Source organism: Hemiscyllium ocellatum, chromosome 1 (assembly GCF_020745735.1).
Source record: "Hemiscyllium ocellatum isolate sHemOce1 chromosome 1, sHemOce1.pat.X.cur, whole genome shotgun sequence".
NCBI lineage: Eukaryota > Metazoa > Chordata > Chondrichthyes > Orectolobiformes > Hemiscylliidae > Hemiscyllium > Hemiscyllium ocellatum.
In genome coordinates, this window is record NC_083401.1 from 128,534,554 (window position 1) to 128,562,396 (window position 27,843).

Consider the following 27,843-nt stretch of genomic DNA (forward strand, 5'->3'; position numbering starts at 1 on the left):
AGCACCGCCCTCTTGACCTGCAATCTTCTTTCAGACCTCTCCGCCCCCTCCCTCTCTCCGGCCTATCACCCTCACCCTCACTTTCCACCTATCGCATTGCCAGCGCCCCTCCCACAAATTCCCTCCCCCCTACCTTTTATCTCAGCCCGCTTGGCGCACCAGCCTCATTCCTGAAGAAGGGCTTATGCCTGAAACGTCGATTCTCCTGCTCCTCGGATGCTGCCTGGCCTGCTGCGTTTTTACAGCACCAATTTTTCAACTCTGGTGCTCCAGCATCTGCAGTCCTCACTTTCTCCTGACAGATTTTATTATCCAACCTCTAAGGCCAGGTTGTAAAGAATTTTTTTTATATTCATCCACTTTGAGATAAATCAGAAGTCTGCACTATCAAAGAATAATAAAAGCATTTAGATTTCAATGGGAGTGATCAGATTATATGGTTGTCTCAGATATAGTACTGATAACATAAACACCGAAATGTTGTAATGCCAACATCCAGCTCAAAATCTCCTCCTCAATTGCTGAATATTTCTGTTGATGAATGTTCAGTTTTCTACAGAAATACCCAACAAGTCTTACTAATTTCTTGTCATCTTCCTGTAAGAGCATAGCATCGACATCCACATCTTTCGCATTGATAGCCATCTTGAATGGCTTAGCGTAATTAGGCATGGTTAACACTGGGGCAGTGGTTAACACAGCTTTCAGGCTGACAAATGCCTCTGACAGTCTGCTGTCCACTGCAACTTCTTGCCTTTCTTAGTAATTCAGTGAGTGGAGCAGCCACACTGCTAAAATTTGGTATGAATTTTCGATAAAATCCACTCAATCCCAGGAATCGTAGTACTGCTCTTTTTGTTGATGGTGTGGTAAAGTCCCCAATTACCTTTGTTTTTGCATTCCGTGGGGCCATTTGTCTGTGTCCAATAACATGGCCCCATGGAAGGTGACTTGGGCTTTGGCAAATTCACTTCTGGCCAGGTTTATCACCAAAGCCTGCACCCCAAAGTTGATCAAATAATTCATATTTATGTTGCAAATGTTCCTCTATATGTGACTAAAAATCACCAGGTCATCAATACACACCACACAATTGGGTAATCCAGAAGTGGACTTTATTGGTTAGCCTTTGAAATGTGGCTGGCGCATTTTTCATGCGAAATGGCACAACTTTAAACCAATACAGTCCATTTGGCATTACAAAAGGTACCTATCAGTATCCTCTGAGCAAGTCCAACTTTATTGCTTATCCCACCTTTTTAAATCAGTCTTCCAAACATGGAATTGGATGTGCATTAGTCTTTGTAACTGCACTGACTTTGCGATAGTCTACGCATAATCATTAGGTTCTGGCACCATTACTATAGATAAGCTCCAGTCACTTATACTCACTTCAATTATGTCGTCTTGGAACATGCATTCAATCTCCTTTTGAACCTGTGCCAACTTTAGAGGTTATGTCTATAAGGATGTTATTTACTCGGAACAGCATTTCCTATAAACATCATGCATAATCAGGTTGGGACTTCACAGCTAATTTTCACTTATCTCCCCATGTGATAGTAAGAACTCTTTCAGGTCATTTTGATTTTCCTCTGGAAGATAATTCAATAATTTATCCCAATTTTTGACAACTTCCTCAATGCCCAACTTAGTTTGAGGAATGTCCAATTCAAAATTCTCTGAATTTGGTTCTTCACTCTGTATTGCAATCAATAACACAGTCTCCTTTTGCTTTCCTTCCCTATTTTGAGCATATTCACATGACACACTCTGTGAGATTTCTGTCTGTCTGGAGTCCTTATCAAATAGTTCACCTCACTCAATCTCCTTTCAACTTGATACAGTACATTAAACCTTGTTGTTAAAGATTCACCTATCACTGCAAGTAACACTAATACTTTATCCATGATAACAAAATTGAGAGTTTTTGGTTTCTTGTCTGCTTCCTGTTTCATTGTATACTATGATCCTTTTAAATGCTGTCTAGTAAACTCCCGCACCCTATTCAACCATTCCTTAAAAATTGACACATAGTCAATTATATGATCTCTGAATTCTGACTTACCAATTTCTCCTTAATCAATTTTAGCAATCCTCTCACTTTACGCCTAAAAACTAATTAAAATGGACTGAATTTCATCGATTCATTTAGTGCATCTCTGATCGCAAAAAGCACAAATGGAATTCCCTTACCCCAATCATCTGGATAGCCCTGACTATAACCTCAAAATATAGTCTTTAATGTCTGATGCCACCTTTCTAGCGCTCCCTGCAACTCTGGATGTTACGCAGTAGATTTGAATTGTCTTATTCCTAAGCTGTCCATAACTTCCTCAAATAATTTTGATGTGACGTTTGACCCTTGATCTGATTGGATCTCTGTGAGTAGTCAGTATTTTGTGAAAAATTTGAGTAACTCTTCTATAATCCATTTAGCTGTGATATTGTGTAATGGAATGGCCTCTGGAAATCTACTGGACAATCCATTATTTTTCAAATACTGATTCCCACTTTTTGCTTTAGGTAGGCATCCTATGTAAACATTTAAAACTCTAAAAGATTCCTCAAATGCAGAATGGGTACAAAAGGTGCAGGTTTTATTACAGTGGTTTTCTAATTACCTGACATGTATGACATGTCGGGCAATATTCAACTGCATCCTTGTGTAGTCCAGGCCAGTAAAAATATTTTTGTATTTTAGCTTGAGTTTTTCTTACCCCTAAATGACTCCCCCCTTACTGGTAGATCGTGTGCTACCTGCAACAAACCCTTCTGTAACCCATTGGCAATACGACATGATGAACTTCTGCCCATTTCTCATCTGCCTGAATATGGGATGGTCTCCATTTCCTCAGGAAGGAGCAGTGCTCCGAGAGCTAGTGTGCTTCCAAATAAACCTTTTGGACTATAACTTGGTGTTGTGTGATTTTTAACTTTGTCCTTTTCCTCATTAAGACATCATTTTTAAGATAGTAGCATACTGGGATACATATAGATTCTTTTTCCATGTATGCTTTTTGATACATTGCTTCAGTTTCTCACGTTTATGCTGTAACTCAATTAATTCCTCTGAACTAAAGATTTCTACTTTGTCATCTATCAGCTCCTGTTTTGTATCAACTGTTTAATCAAACATGGTCTCTGATAAATTCTACTTCCACTTTCTTATCTTTGATTTCTCCTGTTTCAACTGGTGACTTTGTGATCTTGTTGTCACAGTCAGGAAAAATCCCGGGATATGCTTCCTGCAATACTTTAGTTGCCCAAGTTTGTACTGGTTTTTCACTGTAGGCAGCACTCCTACCTGTGAACCAGCTATGCTATTATCAAGGACAAATTGTATTCCTGGAGTTTAGAATTTGTCCAGTACTCCCACGGCGACTTCTCTACTCCTCACTGGACATTTTAACCTCAGGTAAAAAATGAGGTCTGCAGATGCTGGAGATCACAGTTGAAAATGTGTTGCTGGTTAAAGCACAGCAGGTCAGGCAGCATCCAAGGAATAGGAAATTCGACGTTTCGGGCATAAGCCCTTCATCAGGAATGAGGAGAGTGTGCCAAGCAGGCTAAGATAAAAGGTAGGGAGGAGGGAGTTGGGGGAGGGGCGATGGAGATGTGATAGGTGGAAGGAGGTCAAGGTGAGGGTGATAGGCTGGAGTGGGGTGGGGGTGGAGAGGTCAGGAAGAAGATTGCAGGTTAGGAGGGCGGTGCTGAGTTGAGGGAACCGACTGAGACAAGGTGGAGGGAGGGGAAATGAGGAAACTGGAGAAATCTGAGTTCATCCCTTGTGGTTGGAGGGTTCCCAGGCGGAAGATAAGGCGCTCCTACTCCAGCCGTCGTGTTGTTATGTTTTGCCGGTGGAGGAGTCGAAGGACCTGCATGTCCTCGGTGGAGTGGGAGGGAGAGTTAAAGTGTTGAGCCACGGGGTGGTTGGGTTGGTTGGTCCGGGCCTCCCTGAGGTGTTCTCTGAAGCGTTCCGCAAGTAAGCGGCCCGTCTCCCCAATATACAGGAGGCCACATCGGGTGCAGCGGATGCAATAGATGATGTGTGTGGAGGTACAGGTGAACTTGTGGCGGATATGGAAGGATCCCTTGGGGCCTTGGAGTGAAGTGAGGGAGGAGGTGTGGGCGCAAGTTTTACATTTCCTGCGGTTGCAGGGGAAGGTGCCGGGAGTGGAGGTTGGGTTGGTGGGGGGTGTGGACCTAACGAGGGAGTCACGAAGGGAGTGGTCTTTGCGGAACGCTGATAGGGGAGGGGAGGGAAATTTATCCCTGGTGGTGGGGTCCGTTTGGAGGTGGTGGAAATGACGGCGGATGATGCGTTATATACGGAGGTTGGTGGGGTGGTAGCTGAGAACCAGTGGGGTTCTGTCTTGGTGGCGGTTGGAGGAGTGAGGCTCAAGGGCTGAGGAGCGGAAAGTGGAGGAGATGTGGTGGAGGGCATCGTCGATCATGTTTGGGGGGAATCTGCGGTCCTTGAAGAAGGAGGCCATCTGGGCTGTGTGGTGTTGGAACTGGTCCTCCTGGGAGCAGATGCGGTGGAGACGAAGGAATTGGGAATATGGGATGGAGTTCTTACAGGGGGCAGGGTGGGAGGAGGTGTAGTCCAGATAGCTGTGGGAGTCAGTCGGTTTATAGTAGATGTCTGTGTTGAGTCGGTCGCCTGAGATAGAAACGGAAAGGTCTAGGAAGGGGAGGGAGGAGTCTGAGACAGTCCAGGTGAATTTGAGGTCGGGATGGAAGGTGTTAGTAAAGTTGATGAACTGTTCAACCTCCTCGTGGGAGCACGAGGCAGCGCCGATACAGTCATCGATGTAGCGGAGGAAAAGGTGGGGGGTGGTGCCAGTGTAGTTGCGGAAGATGGACTGTTCCACATATCCTACGAAGAGACAGGCATAGCTGGGGCCCATGCGGGTGCCCATGGCAACTCCTTTAGTTTGGAGGAAGTGGGAGGATTGAAAAGAGAAGTTATTCAGAGTGAGGACCAGTTCAGTCAGTCGAAGGAGGGTGTCAGTGGAAGGGTACTGGTTGGTGCGGCGGGAAAGGAAGAAGCGGAGGGCTTTGAGCCCTTCGTGATGGGGGATGGAGGTGTACAGGGACTGGATGTCCATCATGAAAATAAGGCGTTGGGGACCGGGGAAGCGAAAATCCTGGAGGAGGTGGAGGGCGTGGGTGGTGTCCCGAACGTAGGTGGGGAGTTCTTGGACTAAAGGGGACAGAACCGTGTCAAGGTATGCTGAGATGAGTTCGGTGGGGCAGGAGCAGGCTGAGACAATGGGTTGGCGGGCATTCAGGTTTGTGGATTTTGGGCAGGAGGTAGAAACGGGCGGTGCAGGGTTGTGGGACTATGAGGTTGGAGGCGGTGGATGGGAGATCCCCTGAGGTGATGAGGTTATGGATGGTCTGGGAGATGATGGTTTGGTGGTGGGAGGTGGGGTCGTGGTCGAGGGGGCGATAAGAGGAGGTGTCTGCGAGCTGGCGTTTGGCCTCAGCGGTATAAAGGTCGGTGCGCCAAACTACTACCACGCCTCCCTTGTCTGCCGGTTTGATGGTGAGGTTGGGATTGGAGAGGAGGGAGTGGAGGGCTGCACGTTCTGAGGGTGAGAGGTTGGAGTGGGTGAGAGGGGTTTTAACCTCACTCTACATAATTGAGCACTTCTTGTCTCACTATGAATTCCTAGCACTACGAATTTACTAGCACTTTTTCTGGCAACAGTCCTTTAAAGGTACATATCTCCTCATCTTCCAACATCAAAGATTGAGAGGATCCTGTATCTCTTGATATTGTAACCTCTTTACCTGCAGCTCCTGACCTATGCGAGTAAACTTTACCTTTGCAGGAATATGGTTTAAGAAGATCTGATACTTCCTCCTTAACCAATCTCTGACCAGGTTGTACATTCTGATGCAGCTTTTTAGTCTCCACTATGCTTTTTTAACCACTCCAACCCCAACTTTCACTGGCTTATCCTTTCTTCCTATATCTGGCTTCCCAGTGCTTTTTCTAGGAGAAAGTGAGGACTGCAGATATTGGAGAACAGAGTCAAAAAGTGTGGCGTTGGAACAGCACAGGCGGTCATGCCGCATCCAAGGAGCAGTGCTTTTTCTAACCCACCAACACCGTGGTTTCATGTGGCCTACTTTATTGCAATGAAAACACCAGCACTTTTCAACTTCTTTTTCCCCTCAAGGGTTTCCTTTTTAGCCTGTGGTCAGGTATCCTTATGATCTTCACTGAGATCTACCTTTCCCTTTCCCTGTGAGGATTTCTCTTTTCCTCAATTTCTATCCGTCATGGCTTCCAACATTAATTTCAATCCGAACTTTGATTTATGAACCAACTCATAATCACCAACCATTTCAGCTGCTGATCATGCCATTTTAACTCTCTGCTTTTCCACGAGTTCTCACTACCTCACTAAGCTAACCTGCAGCCTTCACCTCCATCCTTTTAAGCTGCCTTTCCTGTAAAAGTGACAACTTCTGAAGTTTAAACTCACGCTCTTCCTTTCCTTTCCTTTCCTTTCTCTCCTTTCTGTCTCTTCTCTCTCTCTCTTTCTCTCTTTTCCCTTTCTTCTGCCAGGACCTTCCTCTTCTTTTCTTTTTGTTCAGCTAAAAACCTTTCTTTATCTTCTAACATGGTTCTTTTTACCCTCCCTTTACCTTCTAGCTCCTGTTGCCTCACATGCAATTTAAATTTTTCTAAGTCACTGCAATTTTGTTTCTCTGATATACCCAAGCGCTTGACCAACTCCATTATAACTTCAGATTTCATTTTGTCCCTGGTTAAACCCAATTCTAACCTGTTTGCTAATTCTAAAAGTATTCCCTTCCTCTCAAGATTAGAGTGGTGCTGGAAAAGCACAGCAGGTCAGGCAGCATGTGAGGAGCAGGGAAATTCCTAATGAAGGGCTTTTGCCCAAAACATCGATTTTCCTGCTCCTCGGATGCTGCCTGACCTGCTGTGCTTTTCCAACACCACTCTAATCTTGATCTTCAAACCCTAGAACCTCTTGACCAATGTTCAGAGCCATTTCCAAAGATTCAGATAACATTTCCAACACATCTAAATGCTGAGTTATGCTGTGATTATCTCTCCTTTCCTCACAGGAGGAGCCAGCTCCACCTCCAGCTTGTCGGTCAATTCCAGCAACTTTTCTTTGTTCACCTTTTGTAAAGTGCCTAACATCGCTTTTTCCCAAGCACTGTTTAAACCAATTGAAATCAACATCAAAACAAAAGGCACTAACACCTACCACTCGCTGCCTTCAAGTCCAGCAACCTTAATCCAAGTTTGGAAGTAAAGAACAAATCTCAAAAAGACCCTCCAAGCTGTTATGGACCAGGCCAGATCCCCTCAAAACATATCAAGAAAGTAGCCCAGACCCTAAATTTTCTAGATGTTTTAATGCAGACATTCCAGGAGGGATGCAGCTGGTCAAACTGCCCAGTTTTAAACAAAACATCATTTATTTATAGATGAATAAAAGAAACTTGAATTGAGAATAACATAACTATTTGAAAACCCAGTCAACTCTATTGAAATTTAATGATGCTGTTCCAAATACTTGCAACATCCCCTTGGCAAGAAAAAAAGATAAAATCAAGCACAGATTCTTACAGGAGGGATGTCAGAGAGAGAGAGGATCAGCATGGAGCTATTTCTTTGGGTCCAGCAGCTTCTTTGGGTTTCCAACTAAAACATGACCAGCAGCTGCAAAACAGCCAGACTGCTAAGACCAAAACAAACCAGAAATAAACTGAGCTGGGAGAACAGGCCACCCTCCTTTCATTGTACAAGTGTTTTTTTTTTGAAGACTTGAAAGCTTTTTTCCTGAGGCAGCATCTGTTAGCTATGATCAAATTGGCCCTAATACCCATAGAAACCAGACACATCGGAACCTTTGCAATTACGACACTTCTCAAAACAAAACCAAGGACAACATAACCTTGTTAAAGGGACAGCATTGTCACATAGTGCAGCTCCTGCACTCCTAGCCTGCCTTTGCACATCTGTGCTTTGCATTTGCTTTTACAATATGACTGCAAATTTAACCCTTAATTAACTGAAACTGATTCAACCCTTTTACCTCCCCACTTTTGAACCTGGGCCCAACCCAAGGTAGCCAACTTTGTGCTGATACTTTTCTCTTTGTGCTCTGCCATCCATGGATACTGGCCAAGTATTGAGCTGAGTCTTGTAAAGGTACTTAGTTATACAGTATCTGCACAGTTTAGTCCAGCAACATGGGCCTCCCAGACACCTTGCCAATTCTTGTATGTCCTTCTGATGCTGTGAACCAAGTAGGCTTGGTATACAGCCAATACCTGCTGGGCAAAATCCAAAGCATGGGACTTGATTGATGTCCATGGGTGTATCTGTCCTTTTGATTTCCAATTCCTTCAGACCGTGGCATTTATTTTTTCAACAGCGTCAGCCAATCCTTTAGCTTGTTATTCCAAGGTGTCTGAAGTTCTCTGTTCTCACTGAGCATCATCTCAAATCCCTTTAAGTGTTTATGCAGTGGTGGGATTACATAGGAGAACTGGATCAAATATTCTGTCAGGTTTTTCACAATGCCACTCCTGTACATTTTGACCAGTTCTTCCTTTCCCACCCTGACTGGTACCTGGAGGTACAAGGATACTGCATGGCTGATTATAGGACAGGATTGATGAATTGTTCCTATATTGATAAAACAATGTTGATTAACATTTTAATCAGTACAGCACCTTCTGCATCAGTTTTGCATACACTCTCAGGCTGACAGCTGTGTGGGCTATGCTCCCTGTGCTGTGACAAATTAAACAAGTGATCCTTACTTATCCAATGTAGTGTCTCACCTTTATGAATGAGTCTCAGGTTTTTCCTGTATCCTTGAGCAATAGATAATGGAAAAATCATTTCTGGCATCACTGTTTGAGATATTTTCCTGTAACTTGATCAATTTATTAACAATTCACGCACAACAATCTAGTATTGTGTGGCCAAACTCTGTCAGGTTTGGTCTACGCTGAGCTGAATCCTTTCAAACTTTAAGAGGATCTTGGAACTTAAAGGTGTGAACCTTTTTGTCCACCATTTCCAAAGATTGAATGTACGCGACATCATTGACCACATTTTCTTTTCCCTGAATTGAGGATACAGCCATTGACAAGGGCCCAGTATTAAAGCAAGCCACCCAATGATATAATTTGTCTTGCCAAAGCTTATACAATGCTCAAGTTTGAATTGTACACCACTCAGGCATGCTATTATTGGAGATGTCTAGAGCAACAGATACCAGTTTGTGGCGTACATTATCATACAACGATTTATCATTGTTTACCAATGCTACTCCATCTTGTGATCCTGGTCTGAAAGCTGGAGGAGGTGAGTCAATTATTTGCACTACCCAATTCCCTACTCCCAGCAATACTGTTGGGACGGGAGGGGCTAATTGTGTACTATTGATATTGATACTATTGTGGTAAGTTTGTTGCTCCTTGGATATATCCAGTATGTTCCTGTTAACATTTCCAGTTTTGCTGACCTGGCCCTCTGGCATTCACCTAATCCTCTGAGATGGTATTGAAATGTTTCTGTCCAGTTGTAAACAAACCTGGTGGCAGCGCAGACAAACTGCATACTACTACGTGTTAATGTACTCATTTTAAACATCACACAATAACTTCACTGTTTATTCCTTTATCTGGCACTTGAACAACCATCACAACTCATGCACACTGTTGCCCTTGGTTCATGCAGTGAGGACTTCCATTGGACATGTAACTATCCATTTGCTGATAGCTCCTCAGGAGGTACTTGGAAAGCAGTACCCCTATTACACAAGTCATTGCATAGTTAGTATGGTTCCACCACTTACTTAACTAAATATTCTGGGAAGCATAAATCAGTTGGTGACTTACTCCATTTGCGACCAGTGCTTCCAATGCCCTTTCCTTTTAGTACCTATACAGGTGCATGTATCACTAATTATGATTTCTTATAGGTCCTATTGATTGTGAATCATCCAAAATGACCTTTACCACAATATTATTGCTTACACTGGAAATCATAACCTGTTCATTTCTCCTTCTACTTCCCTGTTCCATATGACCGGCTGATGTTGTGAAACTGTTTGCACAGCTTTGTCATAAATCATCTGTACCCTTTCTGCAATTAGTTGAATTGAGTTGACATTCTGGATGTTTTCCTAAATCCCATAATGTGAGTCATTTAAATTGTATAATGCAGAGGAAAGCTAAGCAAAGTGTACAGCTGTCAGTAGGTCGTTACAGTGCATTCTCCTGCACCTTTGCCTGCCTGTATTGATCATTTACCTGTTAAATAGCAAAAGATGTGACAATCTGTTAGAAATTGAATTGGCAGCAATAGCAATGCTGATAACACAAGTCAAATTACATCATGTGGCACATAAGTTCAAAAAATGTTTAATGCGAAACAAATTCAAAGGAATCACAACCCTCCAACAGCTCATCTCAGTCCTAAATGTAGACCTGCTTTCTGGTTCTACACTCTCCAACTGAGGAATCATGTTTCCAGCATCTACTCTGAGTAGAGCTTGAAGTAATTTGTACGTTTCAATGAAAAACCTTCTCATTTATCAGAACACTTGAGAATAAAGGGCTAGTTTGCCCAATCTCGCTTCACAGGCCAGTTCGTGTTTCCCGGGAACAAGTCTAGTAAACTTTTCTTGTACTCTCCACGGCAATAATATCTTTACTGAGGTAAAGAGACCAAAACTGCTGTATCCTAGGTGCAGTCTAACCAAGCTTCTGTTCAACTGTAGAAAGACTTCATTTCTCCTGTACTCAAAACTTGTGATAAAGGCTAGCATTCCTAATAGTTTGCTGCACCTGGATGTTAGACTTACCTTTGTATCATCTGCAAATCATTGATAGATACTGTGACCAGCTGGAGCCCAAGTCCTGATTCTGAGGTTACCCCACTCGTCTTGGCTTGCTAATGAGAGAATGACCCATTTTCAACACTGTTTTGGGCTTGGCAGCCAATTATTTATTAATTCTAGTACATTACCCCCTATCTTGTGTGTTTTAAGATTATCAGACATAAAAGCTGAAGTAAGACATTCACCCCATCATGTCTACTCACGTTTAATTTTGCTAACTGACCTCCTGGGAGGGACTTAATCAAAGGTCTACTGAAAATTCAAGTATACTACAACCTCCTCTTTCTCAATTTTGTTAGTAATATCTTGAAAAAGCCCAAACAAGATTTTGAAACACAGTTTCCAAACTATGTTGACCATACCTAATCAGATCATTATTACCAAATTATCCGATTAGCTCTTCCTTTATAATAGATTCTAGAATATTCCCTATTACTGACATTTAGCCTACTGATCTTAATTTCTCAATTTCTCTTTCACCCCCTTAAATAGTGGAGTGCTATTTGCTAGCTTTCAATCTGTAGGAGTCATTCCAGAATGTATAGAATTTTGAAAGATCATTGGAATGCATTGAGTATCTCTATAGCCTTCAACACCCTGTCCTCACTGTAATCCCACTCTAATCCCACCAGGCCACCTCTTCCAAGCACCAGCTGCCAACCTGTACAGGCTGTGTGAATCCAATATTAGACTGTTTAATCACCTTGGGACTAAGGAGTGGAGTGGAAGATAGTCATCATCAGTATCAAGATACTGTCTAAGATTTCAATAATGTTTGTTAACAGATATTAACAAAGAAAATTTACAGCCCAGGAACAGGCCCTTCGGCCCTCCAAGCCTGAGTCAATCACAATCTACTGTCTAAACCTGTCACCCTATTCCTTAGCATCTGTATCCCTCTGCTGCCCACCTATTCATACATCTGTCCAGAAACATCTTAAATGAATCTACCATGTTTGCCTCTACCACCTCTGCTTGCAATACATTCCAGACACCCACCGCCCTCTATGTAAAGTTCTGTTCAATTCATTTCTTGTATGTTCAAATTTTACTATACTTAATTTGAAATCTTCCATCGCGACACTCTCTCCACACTCTCAAACTTACAATATTATTAGTTACTACTTGTAAGGTGCTTCCTTACCATCAGATTGTTGATCAGTTCTGATTCATTGTTCAGATTCATTGTTCCAGTCTAGTCCCTTGTGTTTCTAAAACCTATAGGCCTGGAATTTCCTGTGGTTTTTTTTGTACAATTGAAATTTGTCAAACCAATGCAAATGTTTGAAGAATTTCAAGCACAAATTACATCTAAGGTAATACTGCGATTGTTTTCTATAAGTTTAAATACTAGTTTGAATGCCAACAGATTGAATTTACCACATTGGCTAGTTTCTGCTGATTCATTCATTTGCAAGCTCAAAACATGTTAAATAGGTACAGAGGCACAATAGGCACTTCAGAAAACCTTTCTTTTATAGAACAGAATCCCTCCAGTATGCAAACAGGCTCTTCTGCGCAACAAGTCCACACTAACCCGCCGAAGAGTATCCCACCCAAACCCACACCCCGTTACTCTACATTTATCCCTGACTAAACTCACTTAGCCTACGCACGCCTGAACACTATGGGCGATTTAGCTTGGCCAATTCACCTGACCTGCACATCTTTGGACTGTGGGAGGAAACCGGAGCACCGGGAGAAACCCACGCACACACAGAGAGAATGTGCAAACTGCACACAGGCAATCGCCCAAGGCTGGAATCTAACCTGGGTCGCTGGCGCAGCAGCGCTAAACACTGAGCCACTGTTCTGCTCTTTGTAATATATGTATTTCTTAAATTTGACAATATAAGAAAGAAATGGTTGTGGAAAGTGGTTTCTGGTTATTTAAAATCAATTTCCTGATGAGTGGTTACTCATTACCTTTATTCATAAATCGATGTAAATGCTGTATCAGCCATCTCAACTTCAGGACATCTCTATAGGAATTCCTCTGGTAATGTCCCAGACCTAACCATCTTCTGCTAATTCATCACTGACCTTTTTATAGTAAGGTTAGAAATGGGGATATTCGCTGATGATTGTACAACGTTCAGCAGCACTTGTAACTCCTCAGATAATGAAGCAGTCCATGCCCCATGCAGCAAAACCTAGACAATACGTAGTCTTGGATTGACACATGGCAAGTAACATGCAGCCACACAGTTGCCAGACAGTGGCTATTGATATGGACCAGACCAAACCCCTTCAAAGTATAATATATTAAGAAGACAGCATAGACCCCAACTTTTCCTTATTTTTAAAGGCAAGTGTAAAGTGTTGTGTTCTAGATGCGATTTGATTGGTCAAAGTACCAGGCTTGAAGTAAAACACGTTTTCTTCTTATACTATAATTAAAATAGAAACAAAAGAAAGAATTGTAATAACTCTATTGGAAGACTTTACTGAACAATATTATTTAACTACCAAACAGCCACTGCTCCAATATAGTAACATAACACACCTTAGGCAAAGGCAAATTCAGTAAAATAGATTGTCTCACATGCAACTCTAGCAGCAGGAAGAGAACCCCCACCGTTTAGCTAAAACAGAGAGAGGAATAACAGCTTCCACATCTAGCTTTAAGACTCAGCAATTGCTGATAGCTACAACTAAAATCTTGATTCTAGGGAAGTTTGACTCCACTTCTTCAAGCTGCTTCTATTGTTCCAACTTTTACAACAAACCAAAGCTAGATCAGGTCAGGGCAGACCCCTTGGTTCCAGGTTACAAAACTTGCTTTCAAAAAGAAATGACAGAACAAAACTTTCTTAAAGACACTTCTCACAACATTATCTCCAACCAGAGAAAATCTAACTATCACCACTTAACATTCTATAGCATGGCCATCATTGAATTCCCAACAATCTACATCCTGGGAGTTACCATTAACCAAATTGTATAATTAACCAAATACACCTCTTTGCTTGGTTTGTTGTATATTTAAAGATGATATGAGGGAGATCCAAGATGGCGGCAGTCTGAGTGATCTGCTGTGCTGGGCTCTGTGCCATACTCCAGGCAAGGTGACCTTTACTGCCTCTTTTCAATCGTCCCCAAGATTACCTCACAAATATTGGGCACCACAAAATAGAACAGTTTTATAGGACATTGTGGCCCTTTTTAAATTATATTGACACTGACTTGTCGGCAAAATTAGTCAGGGCCATGATATTGCCGTGGGAAGCTTTATGGGTGTGTGTGGTGCCCCGGAAGGAGGAGACTGGAAGGAAAAGAATATGGGTATGTAGATGGTACTCCCAGGGATGGGACCCTCAGTGGAGTTGTGATATCATTCCTGTTACGTCAATGTGACTATTCAGGTCAGCGGAATTGTTCAAAATCACCTTTTTATTTTGTCTTACACTTGTTAGAAATTATGAAAAAGCAAAAACAAAAGATCTTCATTTTATTAAAGTTTCAGATTTAGAACATTCCTGTAAAATATTGCTAGAAAATTGCAGATTTAGAAACTGCCACAAAGAGGTGAATTCTACATTTGAAGTCTGAGTTTTCCTGGGTACGTTCACTACCATTTGAATTTTATCCAATTTGGATCATTCTGGTTTTGGCTCGTCTGTTTCCTTTTATAACATTGATGGAACAGCTCGCTTCACCAAAAGTAAAAATAATCAAAATAATCTCCCCTTTTGACCTGTATATCATTCAATTTGAACATCATTGGCAATCTTAAGTGTTGTATTACTCCGGCAAAAAACTTCAGATCACAGGGCAATGGCTTCACAAAAATTTAATGAAATTGTATCTGCTAATTTTCAATTTGTTTTCTTCTGTTGCACTTTCCATCAGTCTTCATTTTGTATCAGATGAATTATGATAAATAAAGGTCATACCTGCCTGTAAAGACAGAAAAAATAGTGGAAGATGTGAATTCAAGAGAAAACATTTTGTACACAAAGTCACAGAAAAATAACATACGCTATATTAGCATAAGTAAGTCATTTGGCCTTTGAGCCTGCTCTACCATCCATTATCATTACAGTACATTATCTAACTCAGTTCCACTTTCCAAAACCAGTAGAAATGTGTTGCTCTCCTCCTCCAACTCTACTGTCATTGCTGATGCCTCATGCTTCCAGTAGCAGTCTGTGGCACATTGCACACCTGCATATTCACAAATCAGCTTAAACAGCAAGTATCAATAAACCATTCAATATAGAGGACAGTCCAGTTGCTCATTCTAGTCGTTATCTGATGTTCACAGAGAAGCAGATTTTAGCAGAGTTCATACACAGTCAGGATTTAACCCTTCCTTTACCCAGAGGCATGATGGGTAACTGTAATGCTCCATCTGGGATCAGCTAATATCACAAAATAAGGGCCGAACATGGGACTTCCCAGTTTGCCTGCCTCCATGCCACCCACACGCTATGTTTGCCCACCTCCATGCCACCCACATGGTATATTTGCCTGCCTCCATGCCACCCACACGCTATGTTTGCCCACCTCCATGCCACCCACACGCTATGTTTGCCCACTATAGTAAAGGGGTTTTACATGCATTTTCTATTAGAAAGCTAAAACATTGCAAGAATAAGCTAAACAGACTTGGTTCTGTTACTCTATCTTCACATATTGATGATTTTATCTGTGGTCTCATGAAATAATCTACATTATCACAGAAAAGCACCTTTATGCACCCTTTATCACACAGACTAATGTTGCTAGTAGTTTGTTGCTAAAAAAAAACTCAACACCTCCTTGCCTCTCTTCACAATTCCCTTTATATACTGTTAGAGAATTAAGAGGCACAATATTTTTGTGCTTAAATTGTTGAAGATGCATAGCGGAATGAGCAAGTTGTTAAAAAGGCATATGGAATACTGGGCTTTATAAATATAGGTATTGAGTATCAAACTGAAGAAATCAACAGCCAGCCATTATAAAACCTGGTTCAACATCAACATCAAGTACTGTGTCCAGTTCTGGGCACTACATTTAAGGAGGACCATTATGAATCCACAATGTTGCAGTGGGTCTGAAGTCATGAATAATCCAAATAGAGTGAGGATGGAAGATTTCCTTCCTCAAAGGAAATCATGTGGGTCTTTGTAGCATTTGATGATTGTTTCATACGAAGAATAGCTTTATTTTTAATATTCCAGATTCATCAATTAAATTGAAAATCCGACAGCAGTCATGGTGGTACTTGAAAGCGTACTCCCACAGCATTAGTCCAAGCCTCTAGATTACTGGCTCAGAGATATTACTGATGCATTAATATCTCCCACTGAAGTAACCAAATGAAGAAAGTTTATAACTGGTACCCTCTACTTACCACACAATGTGTCATATATCCAGAAAACCTCTAAGCAACCTCATCTTGCATAATTAATTTCTCTTTTAATTTGGCAAACAGAGCATGGGAGGCAAAATGCAGTTGCACAGAAATCTTTGCAAAGGGATCCCTGCAAAACAATAAAAAATTATAATAAGTACACACTAACATACTCACTTCCCTAGGTATGCATAACTACTTTTATTTATGCTTATACATTTCTGTAATCTTTATTTTGTTGTCAATCCTCTTCTTGCCTTCAATATTATTACATGGTCTGAGAGGAAGGCTTGTTGACTGTGTTACTTTTTACAACTCCCAAAATAGAATAATTAACCCTTTCATTATAATGCAAGAGAAGTATCTACATTTATATAACACCTTGTTACCTCACAGCAAAGTTCTCCACATAATGGATGCCTGTTCTTAGAAAAGCAAACAGGCAGCCATTTTGTGAGATGCTTATCTATAGAATTGTAAGTGATAAAAGATTTATTATAGCCTCGGACAGATGAGCTTGGAAAAATATTGACAATGGATTATTTGTTTAAGTTTTGTTTCAAGGCAAAGGGCAGGTGCTATGCTGTCTGCTATTCTTCAAATTTTACTTTAAGGTGCTTGTATTGATGAACCTCTTTTATTTGAAATAATCACTTCTGGCTTTTGTTAGTTTTACTGAACTGTACAAAAATGATAAAATTATTTTAAAATAATAAAGCATCGAGAGCTGAAGAGATAATCTTATGGAAATATTAATATCAAATTTCAGTAAGGCATAGGAACAAAAAAAGCCGTGCCCAGAGGGTGTTGACTTTGGTTTGCACCTGAATGTACTGGCTGCAGAGTTGCTGTACATACTCTGGAATGGTCCCATTATTAACACAGCAAGGAAATATCCAACTATTAGAGTGGGTCCAGGAATCAACACTCTGATAGACTTGGAGCTCATACAGATCAATGGAAATGGGGCGGGGCCATGAGGCTGAAGTGGTGATGCAATAGGTAAATGGGATGAAATAACAGTTAGAGTATTGGTAATTAGACTTTGGACAAAGTTAAGTTTATTGAGGTTGGAAGATGAGAGGCTGGCCAAGACATCTAGATAAGACAGTGACAGATAAGTTAAGGCAGAGATAAAATACACATCATTAAGGAGGCAGAAATTAACGTTCTTGTAGCAGGACAGGAGTGTGTGAAGTTGAAAATTCATAATCAGAAAGGATGCTAAGTTTGTGAACTGTGTAGTTCAGCCTGTCACAGTGACGAGGGAGGAGTTGAATGGTGCCTACGGAACGTTAATTTGCAAGTTCACCCTGATGTTTGCTAATTAGTCAAGGGTCATTTGGATATCTCCTTCCAATAGAAAGTGTCAATTCCTCATATAGCTTAAGGGGCACCTAGCCACATCTAGCAAGGCAGAACTAACCCAAGCTGATACAGGGATTAAATCCGACATGTTGAAACCATTCTATGCAACCCTCTAGCTAACTGAATTAACTGGAAGAAATTTCAGCCTTTTCAAACTGGTTCTGATAATGGAGAGTCAGCAGAGAGGTTGAAACAAGATGTAAAGAGAGGTAGCTGAATGTATATTTGGGAAATTGGTCATATGTTAGAATGGACACAAAGGGGCAGCATGGTTGATTGGGAATAGAACAGGATCAAGGACAGATCCTTGGAGAAATTGAGAGCTAATAACATGTTTAAGAGAAGCTGTTGCTGGGGGTACTCTGGCTATGATTCAATAGTTAAGAGTGGAGCTATGTGATTACAGACCTACTCAGCTGGACAACAAAGGAGAATAGGGAGGTTGGAATGTTGTATAAAATGTGCGGAACTAAGATGGTTTGCATTGAAAAATAAAGATGAGAAGGGGCCATGGTTCAAGTTTCTAGAAGACTGAAGAGCTCCCTAAATAGAGTCACAGAGTCATAGAGATGTACAGCATAGGAACAAACCCTTCAGTCCAACTCGTCCATGCTGACCGTATGAAAAGAACCTTGTCTATTTACTCTATCCATGCCCCTTATACTATGATAAGCTTTTATAAGGTCGCCTCTCAGCCTCTGATGCTGCAGGGAAAACAGCTCCAGCCTATTCAGCCTCTCCCTATAGCTCCAATCCTGCAACCATGGTAACATCCTTATAAATCTTTTCTGAACCTTTTCAAGTTTCCGATAGGAAGGAGACTAGAATTGCACACAAGATTCCAAAAGTGACCTCAGCATTGCCCTTTACAGCCACAATGAATAGGCTATTTAAATAATTCTGCCAATGTGAAGCCAAAGGGCTCAGGTTTGAAATGGGATGACTAAGTTCAAGCAAGACGAAAAACTAGAAGATACATTTTCCAGCTGAAGTGGCAAAAAATGAAGAATCATCTTCTAACAAATATATTTGTGGAATACTTCTTCAAATAGGATCTCAATAAATGTCTGTTGAGGAGAAGATCGCTAATGATAGGGATAGGCAAAGACTACCAGGATCAAATTTTCATAAAACAAGTGGTTCCTGTTTTATTCCTATAGGGGACTGGGAGGCTGTGATAAGAACGGTATCTGGAACTCAGCCATTCAGGATTTAATGGTACATGAATGGAGATTTGCTTATTTATATCTGAGATTCAATGTCGTAAACAAGATAGTGAAGGCGGCGTTTGATATGATTGCCTTTATTGGCAGTGCATTGATTATAGGAGTTGAGAGATCATGTTGAGTCTGTATAGGACATTTGTTAGGCCACTTTTGGAATACTGCATGCAATTTGGGTCTCCCTGTTATAGGAAGGATGTTGTGAAATTTGAAAGGGTTCAGAATGTTTTTATATGAATGTTGCCAGGGTCGGAGGGTTTGAGCTATAGGGAGTGGCTGAATAGGCTGGAGCTGTTTTCCCTGCAGCATCAAAGGCTGAGGGGTGACCTTATAAAAACTTATCAAAGTATGAGGGGCATGGAGAGCGTCCATAGCCAAGGTCTTTTCCCTGGGTTGGGCAAGTCCAGAACGAGAGGGCATAGGTTTAGGGTGAGAAGAGAAAGATTTAATAGGGACCTAAGGGGCAACCTTTTCACACAGAGGGTGGTGCATGGATGGAATGAGCTGTCAGAGGACCAGAGGAAGCAATGGAGGCTGGTACAATTACAGCATTTAAATGGCATCTTGATGGGTATATGAATAGAAAGACTTTGGAGGGACACATGCCAAGTGCTGGTAAATGGGACTAGAGTTATTTAGGATATCTGGTTGGCATGGATGAATTGGACCGATAAGTCTGTTTCTGTGCTGTACAGCTCTATGACTTTATACTATGACTCTATAATTCTAACATTAGTTCAGAACTTTTCCTCAGGAGATCAAATGGGAAATGTAGAGTCCATAATAGACTTTTTGTTTTAAAAATATTGCAGGCATTTTTAATATTTTACCCTTTCATATGTTCTTAAAATCTGACTTACTTACCGAAATGTTATATGTTGTTCTGACGAGAGTTCTCATCGCCATGGAGGTGCCGCAGAGACAACATTCACCCATATTCCCTGCAACTTGACAGCCTAGACAAGGTAGACAGAATGTACCACAGCAACCTAGAAATAATGGGAGGATGTATAAAATAGAAATACATCACAAATTCTCACGAGCAAACAGAGAAGTTAATGCATAAAGATCATGCTTCAAAGCACAAATTTGAGGAAGTTCTTACTCAAAAGTGGTACATTTTCTGCTGATGCTTATTAAACATCCACAATACTTAACAAACTTTATTCAATCTTAGGTCATGAACCTTGCCAGATGTCTAGCTTTCATTGTTCATTTCTAGGACTTCCCAACCTAATTTCCAATTTCCAATGTTATCATTGGTTTGCTTTTCATCTAAGAACAGTCTTACCAGAATGAGTTTAAGCAACAGTAGCAATTCTATTTGCCTACTTCAGTAAAATTCCTGTCTTGGACAATTTGCATCTTTCCTTAACAAATATGAGCATGTTTCTTTCAAATACAAGTAGAATTTCTTTTACATTGGTAGTATTAAATATTTTCAAACAACTGCATTTATTTTACAACCTTAATGGGGAAAAGCATCACAAAGATTTTCATAGGGATATAATCAGTCCTGCAGAGAATGAAGTTCAGGATGCCCACAAATGGAGCCCAGAATGAATGCACTGCAGTGTTCGTTGAGGATTGTAAGGCTGAATTTGAATATGAGGACAGAGATCATAAAAATATTTGAATATGAGGACCAGAATTCAGTAAATCAGTAAACATCGCATTAATGATTAAGTAAGGCTTGGTGCAGGTTAAACTAAGAGCCCTGAGTAGAGTTTAAAATTAGCTCCAGTTAATGGAGGGAGGAAGTCTGACCAGGAAAGCACTAGATTTGTCAAGTTGGAAGGTAACAAAAGCAAGGCTAAGGGTTTAAGCATAGACTCTAGCTTGGAATAAGCAGAGACAAACGATGTTATGGAGTTAGCAATGGGCCGCCCTGGTGTTTTTATTTTATTCATTCACAGGGTGTGGACATTGCTGGTTGGCGTGTTAAAACAAAAGTGGGCCTGAGGTTAAGGTGATGGTGTGGATCCTGCTGCAAGGCTGAGTTCTGTTGACAGGATGTCCCTCCACCCTGAATTTTAAGTTTGTGCTCACAGACTAAACAAAACAAAACGCTGTTTCATTTTAGGAAATCTCTTCCCTCTGTCATAACATCCCTGAACAGGTTTTTTTTAAAATTAGATTAGATTACTTACAGTGTGGAAACAGGCCCTTCGGCCCAACAAGTCCACACCGACCCGCCGAAGCGCAACCCACCCATACTTTTACCCCTTTACCTAACACTATGGGCAATTTAGCATGGCCAATTCACCTGACCTGCACATCTTTGTGACGGTGGGAGGAAACCAGAGCACCTGGAGGAAACCCACGCAGACACGGGGAGAATGTGCAAACTCCACACAGTCAGTCGCCTGAGTCAGGAATTGAACCCGGGTCTCTGGTGCTGTGAGGCAGCAGTGCTATCCACTATGCCACCGTGCCGCCCTAAAGATATCTAAAAAAAAAATTAATGGCAAGAATATGGTGACAAAAATTCAGTACAAGGTGGCTAGGGAATGGGATTTGTGATCACAGCAGAAAGAATTGGTTCAGTCTTCTCAGTATTTGATTGGAGGAAACTGTAGCTCCCCACAATTGGATATTGGCAACTCTGGAGGGGTCGCGAGAAGTAGAAGTGATAAGATTTCATTCAGTATACCCTTATACCATAACTTTGGGACATTCCAGAACAATTAATGCTTTTGTATTGTAATGACTTGCAACATGGAAAACAGCAAGGTTTCACAAACAGCAACAAGTCAATGATCAGATGACTGTTTTTATGTTGTTGAGGGTTAAATATTAGCCAGGACATTTGGGTAAATCGCTTGTTATTTGAATTGTACCTGGAATCATTTATGGGAGGCCTTGGCTTAACGTCTAATCTGAAAGCTTAGCACTGCTGACTCACAGTGCCAGGGACTCGGGTTCAATTCCACCCTTGGGTGACTGTCTGTGTAGAGTTTGTAAATTTTCCCCGTGTCTGTGTGGTTTCCTCCAGGTGCTCTGGTTTCCTCCTTCTGTTCAAAGATATGCAGGCTAGGTGGATTGGCCATGCTAAACTGCCCATAGTGTCTAGGGATGCGCAGGCTAGGTGGGTTAGCCAGGGGAAATAAAGGGATAGGGTAGGGGATGGGTCTGGGTGGGATGCTCTTTGGAGATTTTGATGGACCAAATGGTCTGCTTCCACACTATAGGGATTCTATGAGAGGTCTGAAACAGAGCAGAGAATTATATATTGTTTCCACTCTTGAAAGGACAGAGAATAAATTTAAATTAAATAGTAAAAGAGGCAGAAGTGACACGAGGCCACATATTTTCCACGCAGTGAGTGGTAAAGATCTGGAATGCACTGCCTGAGAATGTGGTGGAGACCAGTTTAACTGAAGTTAGCCCAAGGAAATCAGACTGTTACCTGAGAAGGAGAACGTATAGAATTACAGGGAGAAGGGGGCAAATGGTACCGAGGTGAATTGATCATTCAGAAATGATTCGCTAAATTACCTTGTTTTGAGTTGTAACAATTTTGTGATTTTGTGTGCAAAGCAGCCATTGTCACATGAATAGAAGCAAAAGGCAAAGAAAATAATATTTAACAATGCATTTGTATTGTGTGCTTTATAACCTCAGATGCGCCATAAGACCTTTAAAGCTATTAAAGTTATAATTGCAAACTAAATTAACTAAAGAGCATAAAGATCATATCAATATAACTTTAGCACAGATTCCAAAACCTTATACAGTAGACAAATAAAGATTTTCTTACAAATTCCCACATCATCACAACAGCTCAGCAGTCCAGAGTTCCATTCCCTTTTCAATGCAGCAGCAGCAGGCTGGGTCATTATAACCATTGGAGTCCCTCCAAACCGTGCCATTTTGAATTATTGATTTTCGTTTCACAACGAATAATATCTTGAGAGAATAAAGAGTATTTTTTATTGAGACATGAATTCTGACCACAGTTGTAGACGTCTTGTATTCTTCAAAACCAAATACCACCTGCCAGCCCACTCATTAATTATTTCAAGTTTATCATCTTGACTCTTCTTAAAAAAGAACTTTGGACTTGAGGGACTCTGCAGCTGCCAGGTCAACGTGTTAGAGACTGCTAGAAGATGTGATTCCCAGTTCCAGGCAATAAATAGCTAATCGTCACAAACTTAACAAGTGGAGCCACAAGCTCAACTGCAGCAATTACCTGGAAAATACTTTCCGACTTTGGTGGTGGAGGGAAAAGGTTATGGCATTGTGAACCAAGAGGACCTTTGGCTGGAGAGATTGGAGCATTGTACTGGCTTGATTCAGGAAATTCATGCCATTGCAAGAATTAAATCTAACTATGTCATTCATTGCTGTGCCATCACTGTCAAATTGTGGGTGGGAGACACTGCTGCTATCAATTCTTTGTGAACCTAAAGCCTATTTAATAAGTGGAAGGGTGTAAACCCTCAGTGAGTCTTGATAAGAGGAGGCACTCGTCGTAACAGTGAGGTGAAGTTTCTTGCGTGATAGCAATAGATATCATGACTGACCCTTTCGGGATTTGTAGTTAGCCTCCCCGATTCCCCACACAACACGGTGTAAGAGTATCTGATTGGACGGATGCCAAAGTAATGTCTAACACCAACCCTTTCAGAACAACTACCTTCAGCAACAAAAAGAAATGAAATTCAAGAAAATCAGGTTCCATTCCCCGTCAAAATTAAAACTAACAGCCAATGAAACATGACAAGTCAGAGGGTGAATGGCCAATTTGCTCTCTGGAGGTGAGTTGGTTGATGAGATTTTGGCATCTGCTGCACTTACTTTAAAGGGAATATATACTTTTCACACACTGAGGCCAGGATTTCTTGGTTTTGGGAATCCCTGATGAGTAAAAGGCAAAGAGTAGGCTGGGTCCATGACGTTGATGCTGATATATGCCCTCCTTACGACAGAAGTTAGGCTTATGGTAACCTAATTTCTGGTTTCCACCTTTCTTTAATAAAGGTGTTATATTTGTTATTTTTCAATCCACTGGGTTCCTACCAAATTCTGAGGAATTTTGAAAGACTATAACCAATGCATCAACTATCTATTGGCGGGTCGGTGTGGACTTGTTGGGCCGAAGGGCCTGTTTCCACACTGTAAGTAATCTAATCTAAACATCTTTGAACACTCTTGATTACAGTCCCTTTGCTCCTGACAACATGTCAGACTTTAGATCCAATAGATTCTGAGTATCTTTTCCCAGGTGATGGTGAATGCTTTATGTCTGTTCCTCTCAGTCACATCTTGATTTTCAATTATTTCTGGGAAGGTTTTTAACTTCAACACAAAAGCCTCTGTCAGAGCTTTGTTTTCCATGATCAATTCCCCAGATTTACTCCCAAGAGGACCAATAATAATTTTAGGGACTTTTATCTTGCTCAAAAGCGTGTAAGAACTTTTACTATCTATTTTTATATTGTCAGTTAGCTTTATTTCATATTTTGCTTTCTGCTTCTTTATTGTCTTTGCTGGCTCTTAAAGTCTGTCCAATCCTCTGACCTATTATTGATCTTTGCAGATTTGTACTGTGTTTCTTTCAATTTAATACTAACCTTGCCTTCCTTATTTAACCATGAAGGATCCACCCTTTGTGAAGAGCCTTTCTTTGTCATTGTGATGAATTCTTGCTGACAATTATTAAATATATCCTTAAAATTTTGCCACACCAACTTTACCATTCTACTTCTAACCTCAATTTTTAACCCTGTTAATCCTATTTTATTGTACATTACCAGACCTAGAATAGTCTGTCCCCTGGTTATCTCTAGAACAGTGGTAAGAAATTGTCCCAAAAAGTACTGAAATTATGAAAAAGCTCTCACACACAAAAGTGTAACTCTGAACTTTGCAACTGATGTTAACTAAATGACTAAATTTACTTTTGATAACAATTTTCTGTTAACAGAAGTTATTAAGACATGAGAGGGAAAGTAGGGTAGATGAAACTGGGTTACAGACTATGATTTAATTTCCAGAACAGAACAGGATCGACTCATTAAATGGCCTGTTCCCATATTTCCTCTGGGCATTGGATGTACCTACTAGATAAGGAGAAAAACCTGACCTTCTCTTGGGAAATAAGGCAGGGTAAGTGACTGAGGGGTCAGTGGGGGAATCACTTTAGGGCCAGTTTTAAAATAGTTATGGAAAAGTTAAAGTTCTAAATTGGAGTAAGGCCATGTTGCTGGTATTGGGCAAGAACGATCAAAAGTTGGTTGGGAGAGGCTATTCCAAGGTAAAGGGATAGTTGAAAAGTGGGAAGCCTTTAAAAATGAGATAATGAGAGTCCAGAGACAGTATTTATTTGATTAAAGCTTTATTGTCATGTACAGTAAGTACAGGAGAGCAAAAGGGGGCCATGAGATATATTAGATTACTTACAGGGTGGAAACAGGCCCTTTGGCCCAACAAGTCCACACCGACCTACCGAAGCGCAACCCACCCCTACACTTATCCCTTACCTAACACTACAGGCAATTTAGCGTGGCCAATTCACCTGACCCGCACATCTTTGTTCTGTGGGAGGAAACCGGAGCACCCGGAGGAAACCCACGCAGACACGGGGAGAACGTGCAAACTCCACACAGTCAGTCGCCTGAGGCAGGAATTGAACCCAGGTCTCTGGCGCTGTGAGGTAGCAGTGCTAACCACTGTGCCACCCCTTTTCTCGACCCTTTAATTGAAGCTGACTGCAGGTTTGGCAAATAGGGCTAAGGAGAATCCAAAGGGATTCTACAAATACATTCAGGACAAAAGAGTAACGAGGGAGAGAACATGCCCCTTAGAGATCTATACAATTGTATATATGCTGTGCCACAGGAGATGAATGAGATACAAAACAGGTATTTCGCATCAGTATTTACTGTGGAGAAGAATATGGAAACTAGAGAACATGGACAAATAAATAGCGATATCTTGAAAAGCCTCCATAATACCGAGGGAGAGATGCTGGACATCTTAAAATGCTTGGAGGTGGATAAATCCCTGGGATCTAATCAGGTGTACTCCAGACTTTTTTCAGAAGCTAGGGTAAAAAAGCCTGGGCCCCCTTGCTGAGATATTTGTATAATCAATAGCCACAGGTGAGGTGCTGGAAGACTGGAGGTTGGCTAACGGGGTGCCACTATTTAAGAAAGGTGTTAAGGAAAAGCCAGGGAACTATAGACCATTGAGCCGAACATCAGTGGTGGGTAAGTTGTTGGATGGAATTCTGAGGGACAGGATTTACATGTATTTGGAAAGGTGCGGATTAGTAAATACATCTGGACCAAAGGTGAATGATATAAAAGAGTTATAGGATCATAGCGTTGTACAGGAAACAGATCCTTCAGTCCAAGTCCTCCATGCTGACCAGATATTCTAAACTAAACTAGTCCCATTTGCCAGCATTTAGTCCATATCCTTCTAAACCTCTCCTATTTATGTGCCCATCCAGATGCTTCTCAAATGTTGTATTGTACCAGCCTCCACCACCTCCTCAGATATCTCATTCCATATATACACCACCCTCTGCATTAAAAAGTTGCCCCTTTTAAAATCTTTCCCCTCTCACTTTAAACATGTGCCCTCTGGTTTTGGATTCCCCTATCCTGGGAAAAAGACCTTGGCTATTCACCCTATTCATGTCCCTCATGATTTTATAAACATCTAGAAGGTCACCCCTCAGCCTCTCTCTATAGCTCAAACCTTCCAACCCTGGCAATATCCTCATAATTTGTTTTTTGCATCCTTCCAAGTTTCACAACATCTTTCTACAGCAGGGAGACCAGAATTGCACACAATGTTCCAAAAGTGCACTGCTGAATAAAACAACCATGCCAAATGCCTTCTTCACCCACAAATCCACTTACAAGGAATGTGCACCCCCAATGTCTCTTTGTTTGGCAACACTGTCCAGGACTTTCCCATTAAGTGTATCAGTCCTGCCCTAATTTGGTAAAAACAATGACTGCAGATGCTGGAAACCAGATTCTGGATCAGTGGTGCTGGAAGAGCACAGCAGTTCAGGCAGCATCCAACGAGCAGCGAAATAAATTTGCCCTACTAAAATGCAACACCTCACACTTATCTAAACTCCATCTGCCACTCCTTGGCCATCAGCCCATCTGATCAAGATCCCATTTTACTGTGAGGTAACCTTCTTGGCTGACCACTATACCTCCAATATTGGTGTCATCTGCAACTATATGAACCATATCTCCTGTATTCACACCCAAATAATTTACACAAATGCCAACATAACACACTGTTAAGCTTTGAGTTCTGATTGTAAAGAGGGCACATTGTTTGGAACAGATCAAGTTATAAAACTCTCTTTGAATCTCCAAGATCAAGTTAATCCTTCACTCAGCTACTAATCTTTTGGATTGCCAGAGCTCATAAATCTCAAGGCTGTCTGTACACATTTTTAAGAAATCAGAAAAATTGAAATCCAGAAGAGTTGAAGCAGATTTAAATTCATCCCATTTCAAACTGTTCCTTTTAATATGTGAGGCACATTTATTATGGAAGCAAATATTCAATACATTCCACATAATGTCAGTTGCACCTTGCTTCAAAAATCTGGATCTCGTTTAATTTTTATTTGCAGGCACATAAACATTACTCACCACTTTCAGGAAAGAATTGGCTCCTGGAGTTGCTCTCCCCTCCACAATGTTGCAAAATCAACTTTACTCTCTATCTGCAGCTTTATATAGACTTAGTAAACAGAACGATGGCCCAGTGCCAAGTTGCTTTGTTAATGATTGCTCAGTGAGAAGTAATCAGGACGATGCAGCCGAGTTTTTCACATGTATTTAGGTGCTTTTAAAGTGTTGTACGTCTTCTAACACGATACAACGCAACAACAAATGGGTCTAGATTTCTTGCTGAGATTCTACTGGAACTATGGCAGTGAAGAATGAGGAAAATGAGGCCCAACTTTCCTCCTTAGCCCGGCTTCTTTCTCTCACTCCCACAGAGATTC

At 41.2% G+C, this 27,843-nt stretch overlaps 1 protein-coding gene across 1 annotated transcript; it reads right to left on the reverse strand.

Annotated features, from left to right (window-relative positions):
* Positions 1-14,392: 14,392 nt before the first annotated feature.
* Positions 14,393-27,824, reverse strand: LOC132819971 (placenta-specific gene 8 protein-like). Its single transcript, XM_060831913.1, has 5 exons — positions 27,485-27,824; positions 22,609-22,757; positions 19,713-19,837; positions 16,258-16,387; positions 14,393-14,816 (listed from the first exon to the last, which is right to left on the reverse strand). The coding sequence occupies exons 2-4, from the start codon at positions 22,718-22,720 to the stop codon at positions 16,298-16,300; spliced, it is 327 nt and encodes a 108-aa protein (XP_060687896.1). The 5' UTR covers positions 22,721-22,757; positions 27,485-27,824; the 3' UTR covers positions 14,393-14,816; positions 16,258-16,297.
* Positions 27,825-27,843: the final 19 nt, after the last annotated feature.